The following is a 20,380-nucleotide window of genomic DNA, read 5'->3' on the forward strand; positions in this document are numbered from 1 at the left end:
TCATTGTTCTTCATTTCCTGTTATCAATCTGAAACTGATTTTTGGAACTACAGAACACCATTTTGAACTGTACATTGGCTCATTTGACATGTTTGATCTGTTTGGGAAGAGTGCCAGTACAACTCTTGAGAACGACATGTAAACTTTGTTCCTGTGTTATTGTGCGACTAATAGGAGTTTTATTTCTTTGTTTACCTGTGTTTGCAGTGAATTCTTTTTAGTTTTATATTAAATTATTACAAAAATGGCTATCCAAGATGATGAAAACTTTGGTAAATGCGTCAGTGACATTATAAAACATATACAAATCTTTGAAAATATTCAGATTTTGTATTTTTTTCCAACAATAACTTCAGAAACTTAAATTCAAATAGAAACTTAAAGTAAAATATGTTTTTATTGAATCAGCACACTAGAGGGAAGTACAGAAATTTATATTTAGCGTTTTAAGGGTTAAAACCAACATCACTTAACAAATACAACAGCATCAACTGTATGTATGGATTACCTAGCAATGTTGAGGTGATGGAGATTGACCGGACCCAGGTTCTGTTTCACTGCCGTTCCATTGCTCATTAACATGTGGTTATTGTTGTTGTTATTTATGTTGTTATTGTTATTGTTCGTCTGGCCACCCACCTTCACAATCGTCACACCGGTTGAGGTCTGGTTCACTTGTGAGCTATACAGTAAAATAAAATATTATAAATACAGCTTCGTTTAAAAAACTGTACATTACATAATCATACTCAAAAGTAAAACTAGTAAAGTTTATTTAATGCTACAACTACTAACAATCAACAATCGAATTTGTAATTATTATAAAACTTAATGTACCTATGTCAACAAAGACAAAATATCAATTTCTTTAATATTTGAACATTCATATCACTAGTATCACATAAAAGATATTAATCAATACCGTGAAAGCCTTTATTTTAAACCTACTCATAGTAATCTTAACCCTTTCCGCTCGTATGTCGGACGTCGTCCGACATTGCTATTTTGCCGTTCCGCTCGTATGTCGGATGCCATCCGACATTGCAGTGACGTCAGCTTTACTTTATTTTTAGCCGGCCTACGATGTTTCCGATTGGTGCTGCGATCGCACGGCATTCTCAGGAACTAATAAATTACAGCTGAACTACGATTGGTCGGCTGCTGATTTATTTTGCTTTGTCATTGTAGTCACGTTTCCTAACCAATTTTCAGACGCGTTCGCATTAGTGACTCGATATGTCGTTACCAAGTACCTCTTTTCTTTCTGATTCAGAAGTTATTGCTGAATTACTTAATTAAGGCAAGGATAATCAAATAAACATACAAAATCCAACAGTTATCTGTCAGTATAACAAATATATGGGTGGCTTGGACCAAGCAGACCACTATATTGCTTCCTACAAATTTCCCCGTAAATCTCTGAAGTAGTGGAGAAAGCTATTTTTCTGGATGTTGGAAGTGGGAATAGTAAATAGCTTTCTCTTGTTCAACACGAATAAACAAAACCATGGAGAAAAAACAATTCAACACAGGAATTTCAGAGAAATCCTTATCACTGAACTTGTAGGCCATGTCCGTAACCCTATGAGTTTGAAGCGGGGTCGTCCTTCATCAGTAGAAAAAGAAGAAAGGCTAAACAAACAACCTCACTTTCTTGCAGCTCATCCAACAAAAAAAACTAAAGACTGTGCTGTTTGTAGCAATAGAAAGGTGCCAGGAGGAAGAAAGGAAACACTTTACTATTGTAAAACCTGTTCAAAAAATCCTGGTCTTCATCCTGCAGAGTGTTTTGAACGATACCATACCATGCTAAAATATAAAACTTATTAGTGTAATTATCAAATTTTATATCTCTAAAATATAAATTAGAAATAAAATAAAATTATTATACAATATAATAATGTATATACTTTATTGACTTCCAATTTGCTAAAAATGGGTTTTTACTGAAAATATGCTAAAATAAATACGAGCTGAGGGGGCAGACTAGTGAAAAAAATCCGAGTGGAAAGGGTTAAACTTGTCCAAATCCAAAGACCAATTAGGCAGTGGTAATTTGTTAAAAATTGTATTTAAAAAAATGTGATTTATTCAATTTTTGTTGTTTTACACAAATCTATTACAAGCCTTTGTATTATGCCATAACTACTGAGTCTTGTCTTTTAGGAAAGGATTCTAAATGTCCGTATACAAAAGTTACAGAAATATGTGTATGAAACAGGAAGGGTACTATTGAGAGCACATGACGCTCTTCATATTAACCTCTTAAAATTTTTGAAAATAATTATAGTAAGATATTACTGACATTAACCAATATATTACTAAAACTGCCTAATAATTTAATGTCTTAATTTTCTAAATTCAGATTGATTTTTTTACTTCGCTCATTTATCCACCAAACCAAACATAATGAATATTTTCAAACATATAATCTATGACCATCATAATTTTATTGATCTTTGTTTCCACGAATAATGTGATACCTACAAAGACAGTTCAGAAAGGCCTGGTGGCTCACCTGGAGGTATTCTTGTTCTTGTAGACTTGAGCCAGCATCTTCTCTGTGAAGAGGACAGGATAACTGGAACACAGGAGGGTGGCCTCCTTGAGCAAGGTGCTCTGGTGACTTCGGTCGGCTGTGGACAGTCGGTCCAACACGAAGTTTAGGGCATCTTCCGCTCTCTCCTACAGATCAAGGATAACATATTACAGTATAACAACGCAAGTTATTTATAAAAGAATCACATACAACAGTCAAAACACGAGATTTAGCAAGCAAGACAAAGGCAAATCAAATCTTTACAATAACATATCCATTTGTTTTTCGGACCCAATTTTGATTCAAGCAAAATCAGATACAGGGATGTGTGAGGATTACCCATGAGATCTCATAACCACAAAAGGGGATCATGAGAATGGAGATAACAGAAAAGTGTGGAAGATTCTTCTTCTTCTAAGGGGCGTCCCATTACCATGCACTAAAGCCTCAAGGACCTTAAACAAAACCCGGAAGTATACCATAAGACTAACCAGTTTCAGTAGTTCTACAGACCACTGAAAACAACCAATCAGGTTCTCTTGGGGAAATTTGCCATCCTTGTCCGAACTACCAAAGATGATGTAGCACTCCCTTGCTATTGCAAGTCAAACAAAGAGCAGGTATTCAACTTCTTACTCCCGGTCACACAAACTACAGAGTAGATTCTTCCAGAAAATGTCAAATCTAAGATGTTTCCTCAGGTATCCATTACCTGTAATTAGTCCCCCAACTTGAGAAGACACCAATCTACCCAAGGAGAGAAGATCAGACGCCAACCTAGGAAATGTTGACTACAGGATTAAACCTACTCTTCCTCTGACCCGGATCCAGTCCCTACTGCATGTTTAGTGTCTCACGCATGTTCAGTGTGAACCAACTTCAATACAGCCCTTGGGATTATATCATATTATTATTTATATTATTATATTTATTATCAAAGATGGATTCTCATGAGCACATTCCATAATACCTGTGATAGCTGCCTCAACAACTGTTGGATAAAGACCTACAGTGACCACCAGCTCCCTGTATGGTCTCACTCCCACAATCCCATCACGTGTGCCAATCTTTTGTGGACTCATTAAATTAACCAAATAATTTTGTATAATATTCAATATATTTTTTTAATACAATTTTTTTAATTAATTAAAAACCTATTTCTTTACTTTTACCACAAAAGGCTGTCATATATATTAAAGAACTTTAAGGAAATAGTATCTGCTAATTCAGAAATGGGTTGCAGTTTCCAAGGCATAGAGACCAAAATTCCACAGCACAAAACTGATTGACATTACTACTTCCATTAAAAACTCAAATGTATGAATATTTTCAGATACAATCACAATGCTGGATTTAAATTTCTAGTAATTGTATAATATATTACTTATCAGATTTTAAGGAGAAATATTGGATTTTTAAGTCCAGAGACTGACCTTGCTGAGTTTGCCCACTGCAGAGATGACTTGTGCTGCCAGGCAAAGAGTGTTAGGGTGACAATCCGCTGCCTGTTTGATCTTGGGCACATAATCGACCAGCGGCTGTGCTCGTTTGTTGGCCAGGTGCAGCAGCACGGTCAGTGTGGCTGAGGCTGTGGCGGCGGGCCCCAGGTACTCACACAGCTGTGGCAGCGATGCTTCCAACAGCTGGACACACAGTCAAATCTCAGAACTACTCAACAAACACAATACTCTGTACAAAAAATTCATCCCTGTCAAAAAAATTTGACTTTGATAGAAGTTCCAAACAGAAATACGCAAAATTGAAACTTTGAATGGAACGCTTATCATTCATTACGATCTGACATATATTTCAGTGGCTCATTGGGTCCGCCTACCACACATTTCAATCTGGGTGACAGAGCATTGTAAAAAAACATAACCAAGTTCAACATGAAACAAAATGATTGAGGAATTCCATAACTAAGAAAGAAATCAATCATTGACCACAGTAGGTCTGGTGGAGATCGAAAAGTGACAGTCGCAAAAGGGTTAAATCTACCAAATTATATGGTATTTTACAAGTTGATATATTTTTACTACAAATACAAATAATAGTTATATCAGTATCAGTTAATAGCATAAGGAGACTGAAAGTATGCCAATTTTCCATTCCAGCCGAAACCAGAGTGATTAACAATCAATTCCTTTCCGAAAGGAAATTCTATTCTTTGATTTCAGAAAAACTCGATTGTGTTCTTACTTAATACTGAAAACTCCCACACTATTTCTCTATACTGTACTTTATTTTCTATTTGTTCCTTAAATATCAGTCTTGAGCCTGTTTCCTCCTCCTCACAACATATTCCCTTAACCCATCTGTCCGATACAGTTTACTCTTGGCTTTCTTCCCTGTATCCTTCCTTTCATGTTTCTCAACATATACCCTCTTTATGGTTTTTGTTAAATATAAAACAAAATTTAAAACACATCAGAGCTAAGACTAGGAAATTAAAACCTAAAAATATAACATACGATGCTCAAAAACAAGACTTACAATAGAAACAACTCAGAAATGTTCAATTTATTCCTTGATTTCAGTCTCAAGTCCACCTAAATAACTTGTTTTTTTTAACGATATATTATTTATACTATTAAGCGAGTAAGTATCATTTTCTATATTATGAAGCTCCAAGATATGACTAAACCATAATATATAAATACAAATTGTTAAAAATTTTTAACTGCGGGTTTGGATTTGCCTCACAAACTACATCTATCAAAAGGAAACCAATGACATGAGAATTGAACAATATCCAAGAAATGACGAAAACAAGTACTGAAAATTTAACTAATTTAGATCTTCAATAGCAATTTATCAGTTTAAAATCATAATGACTGCAACAGAACAGAACTGTTTCACAACAGTTTGCCAGAGATTTGTTAAAGGTAAACAATACCAACTCACAGAAGGTTTGTTATCAGCAATATGTGCGAAGAGCTGCAGTAGTGCCAACTTGTCGGACAGATCACACTGAGGTAACAGTGACACCAACGCCATTGCATGGTCATGTATTGGCTCTTTGGCTACTGCATAGATCTGCGGCAAAACTCTACACAGCGGGTAATTACCTGGAACATCCAGTTCATTGATTATTCTTGCAATGTAATTTATATTCAATTAATTAATTTTTCTGAAACACAGGCAAATTGTTCTTGCAAGCATTCCCAATCTATAATTATGGAGTGATGGTGAATAAACAACAGGAAAATATATAGCATTGTTTTTTTGTAATTCCTCTACATCTTTTATGTAGATCTCATAAAAATCTTTGTTCTGAAAAAAAATATATATATGAGTCATTATTGTTTATACCCTACCCGGATAGTTAATAAAATAGAATGTAATATTCCCTGTCTTTATTCAGGATAGCCAAATATCATAGGATCATGCCTACTAATACATTGGATTAACCTGTATAGTTTAAAAGGATCTACTTACAAATACTTAACTATATATGAAACAAAAATTGGATAAGTAAACAAACATACCAGATATGATGGAATCGATGATGAGCTGAATGTGCTTGGACAGCAGATCTGCGTTGTCTATCGCCGCCAAGGACAAGTAGGGAGCCATGTTGCGAGACAACTCCCGGTTGCCCTTGTGTAAAAACTTAACCGCAACCGGTAGAGCTCTCTTCATCACTTCTTTCTTGTTGTAATTCTGAACATGATTACATGATTTGGTTAGCTACATTTTTTCACCCAATAAAGCAAAATAATGAAGAAGTATCCATTGCATCCTTCTTTTAAAGTTTACTTTTGACGATGGAAGGGTTGTGAATGTAAGGATTTTTTCTGTCATTGTTTGTTGATACAAAATTGCCTAGGGTGGCGTCTGACCTTCTCTCACTAAGTAGATCGGTGTCTTCTCGGGTTATGGGTTTGATTAGGGGACATAGTCACCTGAGGAAGCATCTTCACAGAGTCGGTACCCTTCAGGAGAACCCGCACTGTAGAATGTGTGACAAGCAGGAAGAAACTGCTGAACACCTGCTAATCAACTGTCCTGCAATAGCAAGGAAGCGGTACGCCATCTTTGGTAGTTTGGTGGCGAATTTCTCCAAGAGGACCTGATCGGTTGTTTTAGATGGTTTGTTGAAATGAAACCATAGACTGGTCGGCCTCATGGTGTGCTTCCGGGGTGTGCAAAAGGCCCTTGAGGCATGTGAATGGCAATAGGACGCCCCATTGAAGAAGAAGGGCCCCTACCACTGCGATGCTCATCGTGAAAACTGGTTCATCAATTTTTAAAATCAAGGCACCACTGCATCACTCGGCTTTCACTCATTATTCCTTAACCGTACACATCACAAATCTGGCAATAAATTTCAATTGGTTTGTGATTTTTCACCAACAAAAACCTTATCACAGATCACACTTCACAACTGGCGGGATTTTCAATTGCAGCGCCAATGCCAATTTCAACACTCCACTATCAGCGATTGCATAACCATATGCATCACTCTTGACTTGCTTTTAAATGGGAGCATTTACAATGTGAAAAAGACGTAGATGTTTTATACTACAACATGATAAGGAAACGTTATCATATAAAATAATGATTTTATGATGTTTCATGACTTACAAAGATTAAAACAAAAGGCCGGCTACGGATATCCAAAATCTAAACATTACTAAAGAGTAACTGGTCCAGAGTGAGTGTTTCAGTTTTATGCATTAATTTTGATAGCGTAATTTCAACATCTATATCTTGATATTGATTGGTTTATTACAAAATACAATTCAGAGTTAACTACGGTGCATTAAGCTCAGTCTACTTTTTGAACATGGTAAACAATAGTAATATAATGAATCATATGTTTGCTTGGAAATCAAACAAGATAAGAAAATAATACTTCATGATATATTAAAATGGTTATCTAACCAAGTAAATTATTAGTAAGAATAATTTTAACATGGATGACATTAATCAGTCTGCATTAATGAAAAGTATTAATCACAACAATTACTGACAATTATAATGATATTTTTCTTTTAACTGATTGATAAATTTAAATAAATTAAATAGACAAAGAACAATTGCTCAAAGAACATTTGCAAAATCGGTCATATGACATAACATTCAAAAGTTTAACTTACACGTTCTCCAATACAAAAAAATTTAAACTCACATATTTAAATATAAAAGTACCATAGTAAAAAAGGAAAAACTCAAAAAGATTCCCAAAAATCCCTGCCATTTGGACAAGACAAGATATTTTCAAAATGTTTGTACCAAATTGTTCAGCATTCAACAACCTTTAAAAGTATATGCCAACAAACATACCTTAATATTTGAAATTTTTGAAATTCATAACTGTGACCCTCATTTTCGGGTACATCCTGTATTTTAAATGTAACAAAAACACAACAATGCACAATGTTTTAGTTATTACAATTTAATTACCAACTGGTACACAGTCAATGATTAAAAGTAATTAAAATAACATTTATTGAGCCCCTAAATTTTTAACTGAACATTAAATTTTAAATTATTATCAAAAGTTTTATCAATAATAATAATTTTATAATGCTTTATATTTATTAAATACTATTTTCAAAAAATTCCTTTGTATTATAGTTCATTTTGACAAATGAATTCTTTAAATTTCTTAGTAAATTTAGAAAATGGATGTTCCTTATATGGGCAGTAGACAATAGACAATATGCTTTATTAACAATATCATCAAGACATGTTGCAGAGTCATTTTTTTTACATGGCTGATGAATATTATTGTAGTATTATTGTAGGTATTAATCAAAGATATCAATCTATGATTAATACCTTATATTTTTCAGGATTTTCATGTACAAAATTTAACATTTCCAAAATATACATAAAAGACAAAGTAAGAATGGTAATTTTTTAAATATAGGTTTATATGGAGTTCTTCCAATTCTATAATTCTAATAATTGAAATTTGGATTTATAAGGAGCTTTAGTACACCTGAGCCATTATCCTACAAAGTAATTATTAATTTCATAACTAACTCAGCAATGAGTATACATGGGCATAATACAAGGCAGTACAAACTTCCAATGATGTAACTAACTAATACACGCAAGGCATATATAGTTGAATAGACTTTTTTTAATACACTGATAGGGTTAGAAAAACTCCAATTAACTGTTGAGATGTATACCTAAAAATTTAACCACTTGTATGTTACTACATTCTTTGTCAAAGTTGTTATTTTTTTATTTAAAGCACAATATTGTTGTTTTCTCTAGATTTTAACATCACACCATGACTAAGTACAATTTTGTCAAGTCTATTAATGACATCTCTGGCATCACGTTTAAGGTCACTTACAATTTTTTTGTTTAATTAGAGCAGTTGTATCATCTGCATACAAAAAGAGGCTACAAACTCCTTTCTTACAAACACTATTAATTCTCAAGACTGTTTTTTATAATATGGCATTAAAATTATTATGGTATATTATTGTAAAATTATAGTATATATTAAAAACCAAAATGGTGTATTCTAAAAAAAAAACTATGTGAACGCTTGGTTAAAATAAAACTGCTTGTGCTTGGTCAATCTAAGCTCAGAACGTGGTTGGATAATGAAATCTGAGTTGTCTAATAACTGAAAATAGGAAGCAAATGATTTATCTAATGAGATCTCAAGGGGAACAATACATGGAACATTGGAATATTTAAGGTTATGACTCTCCAAACCGAAAGATATTTGTCTGATAGCAGCAATAAGTCAACCAACTGACCATTTATGAGTTTTTTGTATTATACCTAACTAATATGATTACAAAGCTCTTTGGCAGACAGTGTCCGAGACCAAATGATTATAGATTAGTAAATTAAATTTATCTGACCTACCAGAAATATGCAAGAGATTATATCTGAGGATATCTTGGCGTGTGGAGGATCCTCATCCTTGGCAGAGGGTTTGAGGTTGTAGTTCAGGCAGGACTCCAGGAGAGCTACCAAAGCATCGGCATGCTGCTCAATCGATCCTGTTTCTCTAAAAAAGTAACAGAAGGTTAGTTTTTAGATTTTCAAACAAAACATTATACAGTTTTGACACATTTTACAATGAACTCATTATTATTAATGCCTTGTTATAAAAACATTCCCTAAAATCAGTTTTATCCCAATCCATTTTGAAAGTGCCTGGTTAATCCCAACCGTGACATCTAGCTATTGCAAAGCAGAATCTTCTGTTTCATAAACATCACACCTAAAGAAAGAGAATTTCATATTCTTAAATGATAATCTATGCCAATATCTCCTATTTTACTGAATAAATCAAACATAGGCTACTGCCAAGACATTGTAACTCTTCAACATTGCATATTGATCACTCTAATATTACTTTTAATTTTACAATAAATTTACTGCACTAGTTAGACAGGAACTAATTATACATGGCTGTGTACATATGGAACATTTGTTATGGCATTTCTACTTGTCAGAAATAAGATAGTTCAGGTAATAATCTTTAAGTCATATCAACACTCAAATTTTTTTTGGACAAAAGTTACATAAAAATTATACGCTATACTTAAAAAATATTGTATTAAAGAAAGAACAACAAATTTAACTTACCTGATCGCGGATGTAACTTTTGTTATGCATATTTCCACAACGCTTTGGTCATTGTTATTGTTTACGTAATCTGGAAGACTTGTAATCTCTGCAATGGCGTTGATGACTTCTGTCAGGTCATTTACAATGGCTTGGTCAGAGAGGGAAAACAGATCTCCAGCCTTAAACATTGACATGTACGTTTAAACAAATTAAAGTAACCGGTAGAACTTTATGAGTTTGTTGAAGTGAAGGTACCAGTCAAAGTCAACCAAGAAACAATATTTTGTAAAGTACATAAGTATTGTGTTAATGTTTAAAAAGTGTTGAATTAAGCAGTTACTTAAATTTAGTAGTGCAATCAATTTTGGGTAAGGAAAATATTTTATCATGTTCAAATCACATTACTAAGGTAACTTTCCTTAATACAAAAAAGTAGGAAGCCTATTTTGTGAAATTACAGGCATTAAAGTTTGAAATTTATGCAATTTTTAACTAGACACAATTGAAAACAGCTGAAAATTAAAAAATAAAATTTCTAAAGAATGTACATGAGCCATAGCTTCAGGGAGTGTCTCTATTTATTAATATTTAAAAAATTAGTTTAATAAGGTAAGAATTAAAACACACCATTTTCTTAAATTATACCTAAAAATCCCTTAAGGCATAAGTCAATCATGTTACTCCCTGAAGTTACAACTTCTGATTTTACTATAAAAAATTCACATTTTAGGTAGATTTCATGTATATTTTTAAAGTTTGTTGCCTTAACTTAATGAAAAGGCAACTAGTATATAAAGCATAGTTTGGATGAGTTCTTTAGACAGTCTTAACCAATAAAACATTTCAATATGGAAGCCACTCACTGAGCAAACATTTACATCTCAGGCTTTTCATAACATAAATCAAAATCAGAAATTTTTTAAATTATCAAACAATTTCAAGAAACATTTATTCTTACTTATTTTTTAATAACATTTACAGTTTTAAAATGGTGGCCGTTTAAAGTTATAAAAGTATACAATTCAACCATTATAAGAGAATGTGTTTACACACATTATTTTGGATTAATTGCAACTAATTCAGATTAATTTTTACATAGAAATTTATAACAAATTTTATTTATAAGGTTTCATGATTGTGGAGTTTCTAAATGTTTGACCCTAGAACTGGCGGCCATTTCATCCTGTAGTGTCGGGCTGTTTTGGAGCTTCGCACAAGGTTTTTTTAAAAAAATTATTAAAAATATAGAATAGAAACAATAAATAAAAGTATATATTTTTGTGTTCAGGATTACACGTAAAATTACACTATATTGTAAAATTAACCATATAAAATTTTTTAATAAACACTTTTTTTAATCAAATATAAAATTTACGAAAAATATTTCTTAAATTTGGGGGGGACCATACCTAGCAAATGAAGTTATAGTGAGATATATTTAAAAGTGAGATAGCCATTCTGTGTCAAATTTTATCTAGTTTCAGAAAAACATAAACATTATACACATTTATGAAAGCATCATAAAGCTATATATAGAACAAAAAGCAGCGATGTGCATAAATTCTGAAAATCGGGTGTACACGTAAGACTTTGGTACGTAAAACAAGTTTTGCTAATAAATTTATCTATGAATACATGTTATATTGCATATTTTCTTACTTAGAATAAAATAGAACGTACAGTACTAATGAAATAATTTCCATACATTATTTTTTGAAACGTAAAAAAGGTACATTTTGCCATTATTCAAAACTTTTGCGAAAAAATTTTCATTCAGCAAAATATAAAATGGTTTCTAAAGCTTGTACTATATCAAAATTTATAAATTTATGGTTTATAAGTAATAGGAAATATTATGTAGTTTTATAAAACTATAAATATAAGTAAATATATAGAAAAATTATAGAATAACCCAAACAGTTTTTATATATAACCAAAGAAATTACAGGAAATATATATTTTATTGTGAAAAATATCTATTTACCAAAACCAAATAGTTACTTCAGAGATAAAAGAGTGCTATAAATAACGTTTAGTAAGTGAAAACAATAACAAACTATGTGAAATGAATTTTAGCCAAGTCAGTTTGCCATAGCCTACACAGAGCCGATAATTTCTCAAATATATATTTTACACTACTACGACATCCAACAACACACTACACATTAAATACGACACTAAAACTATTAAAACTTATAAATATCCACAGCTCGGCACGAAAGTGATACTGAATGGAAGCGGCAACATGGCGGTCCCAACAAACCGCGTCGTGTTTTCTTTTACATTCAAAATAACAAGCTTGGTATGTCATAACCATAATACAAAGAGGAATAAAACTTATCTGTCCCCTAGCATTTTTCTTCCCGAATCCAATGGTGCATGAATTAAATCGATGCGTTGCCGGAGTATATTGTAAAAAGTAATTATACGAGGGAATGTTTGACTGACAAAATTTTGTCGGTTAACACTACAGAAGCGGCAATGACCGACAAAATTTTGTCGATTAACAGTTGGAGGGTTAAAAGTGTTACGATTATATTAACATGGCAACATGGAGAGTCCCATCAGTATTAGTATTGTCCAAATTAAATATCCAAAAAATAATGCATTCTCAGTTTGACATATTGACTTTGCCAACGATTGAGCCGGAAGAGATTTATTTTCAGCCAATTTTATTTAGGCAAAATTATTAGAAAAAAGCCTAAATTTCCCACTTTAAATGCCTATAATAATTTCTTGAGGAGTAAAAAGATTTTTTCTACCTTTTCAGTATCTAGAGAAGTTTTCCAAGGGCAACAAGTTTAACATTAAAAAATATTTTCCAAACTCAAAATTGATTACTCCACTCTTAAATCTTTTTGGATTGTCAAATGTACAATTTATCTCCAACACAGAATTTTCCTGACAAGTCACCATTGCGAAATGAGATTTGAGCTCTTGCTTTGGATCTTCAAACCAAAGTTGGTACTCTTGATATCAAAATCTCAAATGTTTCAAAGCAAACATTAACGAAACTAATAGTTTTACATTCCACAATCCACAATAATGTTAAATGTTGAGTACCGTCCCAGAACAACTACACAATCTTAGAAAGATTACTTGATGTTTATTAAAATATGGTACTATGCCTTGTCAAAACAGTTCCAAATGCATTCTGACAAGATATAGTACCACATTTAAGTTAATTACACAGTTCTTAGAATAACAAAACAATACAATAAATATTACAGTGTTAGAATATCTAGCATAATTTTTATTACAACATGACATTAATTTGTGTCATCATTATAATGGAATGAACACCTTCCACGCAATTTTGTGAAATAGCGTAGGGAATATATTCAGCCAAAGCTTATTTTGTCCTATAGTTTATGAAGGCATTTAATACGCAGTGTAGAGGCTTTATCAAGGGATAATAACTGACATCCATAAATAATTTGTTGGAAATCATTTCCCCTAATTGAATCATACAGGCATTTCATTTAATCAGCTAAGTTATTGGGTAATAATTTCAACATTAGTAAGATCTCCCTGATAGATTAATAGAAAAACAGACTCATAACAAAATAATTTTATACTGTTGGAACAAAATGTAATGTAAGGTAAACATCTATATATGTTTCTTACTTTTATCACCATGCATACAAAAACTATACCTCTGATGTTCTTTTTTTGGAGGGTAAAGATACTTATCATACACAGAGAACCTCTTCTATTGCTGGGAAAGAACCATAACAATATAAATATGTACTTTTTATAAAAATGGGAGGAGGAGAATAATGAAATAATTTTAGAAAATCAGTTTTAGACCCTAATGAAAGACAGATATTAAGGTAGCACAATTGGGGTCGGCTAGGTTAATTTAGTTTGAGATTTTTAGTCACAACCATTTAAGGTATCTTTCCAGAAAAATACACAGAGATTTTGTTGTTCCACAAGGAATTGTTGCCATTTTAAGGCCATCCTAAAATCACGCCCAAAGAAAATGGTTTAACATAAGGATAGGGATTTTATACAGTATGTATAAATATACAAAATATTACAGGAGAGAAAACTCCAGAACATATTAACAGAGAACAGCCACCCTTGTGATCTGAATTATATAGTATTTCTTTTTAATTTCCAAATGTAGTATTTTATTAAAAAACCAAATAATTTTCTCAAATTACACTTCATAAAAAATGCCTTTTTCTTATTCATAAGTCTTGAAAAACCTTGTCTTTCTCACCAGTCATCTTCTTTATACTGTGCAAAAATCAGATTCTTATCTTCAGTTGTTTTTATATGGGTTTGGTAACAAGATTGTCCAAGTTTCTTACTTTGGATATCTATAATTTTTCGTGGAGTGATCGAAAATGTTTTCTGTATTCAGAAAGGTTATATTAAGAACTGTAACTCTTTAGTTTAAAAACTTACTCAAACCGATTACACTACCTTAACACTAACTTTACATCCACTTATACCAACATTATTATTCATCCAGAGTAGGAATGACATACATTTTCTTTTCTTACACCAAAATCTTTTACTAATTTGTAGTAAATATGTATACGGAACACATTTAAATTAATTTATGTGTCTATTATAGCGAACCTTGGACAGATCCTTCTTGCTGAGCACTTGAGTGAACAGTTCATGCATGTCTGGTCGTTTTATTTACTTCTTGGACGGTGTAACATTAGTTGTTAGCCCTTGACTCTACCTGCTCCTGTAAACAAACAAAACCAGAATTTAATTTTTAAACAGAAATTGAAAAATATGTTTTGACAATAATCAGAACATCCAGTAAATTTGAATTCTATTGAAACTATAAACATATTTTGTAATAAAAATCTAAGAGGATGCTAAACTTTTTTTGATAAGAATGAGAATACTCTGTGTTATGACAAATGGAAATATTACAGTACATTATTAAGTTGGATGCCACACATAGCATCTGCTCTTTCACATGGCTGTTTTACATATTCTTTTTCCTTGTTTTACATCACGATTTGAGAAAACCATTCACGGCCGTAACAGGAGGTAATCAACACAAAATATAAGCTACCTGTAATCATACCTCTTCTAAGTTAGATTTATACTCAGTAAATTAAAGACAATATTTACTAACAGAATGCAATCCAATAGTCTTATTATGCAGAAATAAAAACTAGACTTAAATATGTGTAACGTATGTAACATTTTAACTATCACACATAAAATACTTTCAATATTATAGAAAGAACTCTGGATATTTGCTATAACATGTACGTTTAAAATTTATTTATAGAGAATCATGTCACCATTTCAACGTAACCAAGCAGAAGTGACCCAGGAATTTATTTCAGGGGATGGAAAATTTTGGGGTTAAGATTGTATAAATAATATTTATAAGTAAAAGAAAATACAAATATATACATGTGTGTGGTAGGCTAGCATATTTTTAGATTTTTAATGGTTTAATTCATATTTAAGTGGAAATATTCATATGGTAAAATATAATTTTGTGGTGGGATTAATCCTCAAAACCTCCCTACAGATTGAAATAGTTTTCCCAACATAAAAAATTGTAAATTAATATAAACACTTTTCGGTTCACAATGAATCAAAATATTGGTTACACAATCAATTCTTGAAATATTTCAGCCTCGTGGAGAACCATGTACACTTGACGGGTGTTTTGGTTTACCATCTGTGGACTGAAGATGGTTCTCCAAAGTGAGGATGAAATGTTTCAAGTATTTAAAATTGCGTAAGCAATGTTTCAACAAGGTGTAAACCAGAAGACTTTAATGTTTATATGTGAAACTGGTCTTGTAAGCCTATGACCTAAGTTGTAGTATTGTCACATTTAGTAAATTTTCTTAAAAAAACTGTCTCATGGTTCTTCATGAAACATTTTTACATTGTTGTTCACAGCTATCCAAAGATCTTAAGCAGACTCCAATCATTGTGTAGGTTGAGTTAAATTCTCTGGTTATTTATTATTTGTTTTTAAACTAACCAAATAATATGTAATTTAAGTTATAGGTTGATCTGTTTTTAAAATATTTGAATTTGCAGGTTAAAAATACAATATCACAAGTAGGTCTTTATTATCAACAGAATATAAACGTTTTTTCCATATTTTGAGCTTCATGTCCACCAAATTCACTAGTATATTTTAATAAATTGATAGGATATACTGTAGCAGCTACAGTGACACTGCAACTCGGATAAAAAGCAATTCTGAAAGATGTTTTCTATGGTATACGCTGCAAATAGAGAAATATTAATTTAGTAACTTATTTGGCTGGGAGATTGCAGAACTTTCCAGTCACAACTGGATAAGGATTGAATCTTACAACTGTGCAATACAGTGAGCCACACATAATAGCCTATGAATTGAACGGCAAAACAGCGAGGGCCACTAGATGTGGTCTGCCAAATTGAGGGACAGGATATGGTCATAAATCACTGACCTGATATAGAGAACAGCCAGCCTTGTGATCTGGCGATCTGAGAAGGCAATCATTTAAGTTCAATGCCAACTACACAGGGTTAATATTGATAAATGTCGATAAAATTCCTATCATCCTTTCATAGCATTCATCATCAATAATTAGTTAACTTTAGACAAAGTATTGTGCATTGTTACTTACATCATCTCCCGGTACATACATACAGCGGCAAATTAAAAATATTGTACTTAATATGAAATATAAGCATAAAACTTAACTAATTCAGAAATAGAACACATACTTCAGGTCTTCAAGAAATATAATTGCTGAACAAGTCCGATCTCGACAAAATGAATTAGAATTCTGGTAAGAATACTTTGCTTAAGGTACTTTTGAATAGAAAAGTATCTATTCAAAATGCAATGACAAGATTGATCCAGGTGTTACACATATTGTTCCTTCATTTCTATAGACAATAAAACTGATTGCTCATTGTTGGAAAATATGTGAATGAACTGAAATTAAGCAACAAACATTACATAAGTCAATAACGTATCCATACTATTAAAAGGCTGATACTGGAACACATATCTATTCAATAACTGAAACTATTAATATTATGAATTTTACCATGATGCATAACGCTTTGTTTATTTGCAAAATCAAGATGATCATATTAGTCATTACTTGTTTTATTAAATTTATTCAATAAATGTGAATGAAGTAATATTTTTAGTTACCAATATAGGAGTGATGACTTGTAATATTCTTTTTTCACATTTTATGGTACCTCAAAATTAACAAAAAGAAAACATCTGACAACTTCTACTTCAAATTCAACAAAATCAATCAGGTCAGGTTCCATTAGAATTTCATGAATTCAATCTACAAGTATCACCAATTCTGAAGTATTATAGTAAATAACAAAACTTTGCACAATTACAATAATACTTCTGAACAAAGAAAAAATTATTGTTTTATAAACAAGAATCTCGGAAAAACTACACATATTGGCAACTAAAAACAGAAGTAAAAGATCACTTAACATTAAAACAACTATTAGGGTTTTGATTTATGTATAATTTTAAGATCTTCGACTGGTAACAGTGCTTTCACCAGTAAAAGTTTTGGTGTCAATCACACTTTGGATTTTGCGTGATCGACACTAAATGGGATTACATTTCTAGGGTTAAACGTGTTAGTGTTAAGAATACTGAAATGTACCAACACCTCTAGGGAAGCCAATGGGCCTGTCAACAAATTCTTATTAACTTGGTAGATTCACAGAATTTCAGTGAAATTCGGTATTAGAGAAATAACGATAATTTCATTTACAGAATACTTATATGATTACTAATTAAAATTATAGATTATACTTATTCGAAACTCACAGTACATGAACATGTTTATCAAATCTTACTATATGACTAGTTTTTGGAGAAATTCGATTGTTTTCATTTGTTCAAACGAAACTTTGTGTAAAATCATTTTAGTAGTAAACAAAAACAATGATGATGAACATGCGCTTTTTGTGTCAAACTGTATTTTTAAACATATTAAAGAATGTTTCAAATGGCTACAAAGATATCATTGATCTTCCTCTTCAAAATCCAAAGAGTCTAGTTTGTAGTAGGAGATGAAAACTAGGGTACTTTGGGATTATACCGACCACACCAGTATGAAGAACACAAAAATAGAAATTTATAGAAACAAACATGATAGAACGAAAAAACAACTCTTCAATTACAAAATTACAAACTTACAAGCATTTCCAGGTATTGTGATCGGTATTGTTGTCGCTGTTATCTTATCTTTCTCGAGAATCCTGATTACGGCAGGCCGCGCGGCATCACGTGATTTGCACGGTACATAATTGCCTTTCCATTTCAATTCAATTTATATTTCTGATTAGCCCCTCTAGAATTTGATATTTTACTGATAGGTACTATCTCGAGGGATGTTTTTCTTTCGTCGACATCAGCGCGGGGCAGCACCGAAGGTGCTGTCGAAGCCCGCGCTGATGGCCGGAGGCACTCGCATTTTGGGTGGCGGAATGTGATCAAGAATAAAAACAAGTTTTGAGTGTTTTTTTAATAAAGAGTTTAGTTTGGTAAATGTTTGTTTTTGTTAAATTTTTGTGTTTGGAGAAATGTAGAGGTAAAACACGAAAGTACAACAAAGCGATGCACCAGCTGAACGGGCGGCGAGGCTCTGCAATCACGTTATCTACTAGACGCTCGACTTTGACCTCTGTCTGAGGATGGGGAGGGGTTTGCGATAAGACAATTCCTGTTTTATACTGACGAAATAGTCTTCTACGCTAATCTAGTAATCAGTAGAAGCAAAATGTTAAATAACGATTCATGTCTGGGTGTGGTCGGTATAATCCCAAAGTACCAAAACTAGAATTAAAGGTGGAAATCAAATAGTGTTTTGTTGCAAAATAGGCTACATCAAAATAAACACAACGTTACAAAAAACGCACTTTAGAAGACTTTTTTAACTCTCTAACATTTGGCTTAATGAATGTAATTTATAAATAATAATGTACTACTTTAGTTGGATCTAAATCAACTATGACTTTCTAATAAATGAAAGTAGTTTTGACGGCATTAGTACGTGCAGAAATACCATTGTAGATTGGGTATCATTTTGTAGAGGTTTGTTGTTTTGTATGGTTGTAAAAGTATGACTAGTATTATTATTTTCTCTAATCTTAAATACCTATATTTTTTACATCTAAAAATATACCTTTACTAAAATACAATTTTAAAAGCCTATAACATAATTCGGTTCAAAATTGTTGTTGCAAATTAATTCAATCAAAGTAAAATTAAGGGTATGATAAGAGTAATGGCCGCAAATACAATGGCAACACACATATTATGTTATTTGTGAAACAAGGTGTAAAGATACGTCTGTCCTTCAATATAATAAAAACTAACTAAATGTTACACTGTTCTGGTAAGTTAATTTTATAAATATACATAGCCTAGATAGTTATTTAATCATCAATTAATTATTACTTTTTAATATATAAAAACAGGCAAACTATACCTATAATGAAATTTGGATAGAAATTTTGGATTCAGAAGTTTTAGATAATCATAACATTATCTAAAACACACACGAGTTGGTTTCATTTCGAATTTGATATTTATGAATATTGATAATCATAAATATAGATGACTCGATTGTTGTGGTGAACCCTTATTATACTGCAGGCCTACCGAATTCCGCACTGATGACCAAAGACATTTCTGATCACTAATTTTGTATGCTCAGATTATGTTGCACGATTTGACATAGAAAAGTGCTAATCAAAAATGCCCACGGCCATCAGTGTGGGCTTTAGTGGCACCCAGCACATCTGGTGGAAAAGAAATTACCTAAATTCATACTAATGTTAACGCTGAACTATTGCATATGAGGTAAGAATAAATTTACTCTTATCTATGTATAATATATACCTACCTACCAACATATCTCAGATAAACAAATAGTAGGCTAAATCAGAGGCAGATGATTAATTACTTCAATGGTTTGCTTCATATTTTGATTTGTTTAATCTTCTAGCCTATTTTTAGCTTATTTTGTTTTTGTAGCAGTCAAATATTATTTAAAACTTTACTTTGTAATACATTAAAATGATCAAAGAATTTTAATTGATATATTACCTAATTATCATTATTTGCAGAAAGTTGTCCATTCAATATTATAACACAAGACTATTTTCAGCCAGGTTAATAACAATCTAGGGCCCTAACTTCTAATAACACATCTATGCCAAGCAGGCTACATTATTTTAAATAATTAAATTAACACTGTTGAATCAGTACCTTTTCATTGACAATAAATTATTTAGTTT

General features: G+C 31.9%; 1 protein-coding gene across 1 annotated transcript in view; it reads right to left on the bottom strand.

The window, feature by feature from the left end:
• The window catches only part of LOC124366083 (protein melted), a 58,924-nt gene that overhangs the window by 38,195 nt on the left and 349 nt on the right, over nucleotides 1–20,380 (bottom strand). Inside the window, exons 2-9 of the mRNA XM_046822314.1 lie at nucleotides 14,687–14,801; nucleotides 10,112–10,272; nucleotides 9,383–9,527; nucleotides 6,028–6,202; nucleotides 5,444–5,607; nucleotides 3,973–4,182; nucleotides 2,519–2,685; nucleotides 509–682 (exon numbers count right to left, since the gene is read on the bottom strand). Of these exons, the coding sequence (XP_046678270.1) occupies nucleotides 509–682; nucleotides 2,519–2,685; nucleotides 3,973–4,182; nucleotides 5,444–5,607; nucleotides 6,028–6,202; nucleotides 9,383–9,527; nucleotides 10,112–10,272; nucleotides 14,687–14,734 (1,244 nt within the window). The 5' untranslated portion in view covers nucleotides 14,735–14,801. The remainder of the gene's footprint in view (nucleotides 1–508; nucleotides 683–2,518; nucleotides 2,686–3,972; nucleotides 4,183–5,443; nucleotides 5,608–6,027; nucleotides 6,203–9,382; nucleotides 9,528–10,111; nucleotides 10,273–14,686; nucleotides 14,802–20,380) is intronic.

Source organism: Homalodisca vitripennis, chromosome 7 (genome assembly GCF_021130785.1).
Source record: "Homalodisca vitripennis isolate AUS2020 chromosome 7, UT_GWSS_2.1, whole genome shotgun sequence".
Classification (NCBI taxonomy): Eukaryota; Metazoa; Arthropoda; class Insecta; order Hemiptera; family Cicadellidae; genus Homalodisca; species Homalodisca vitripennis.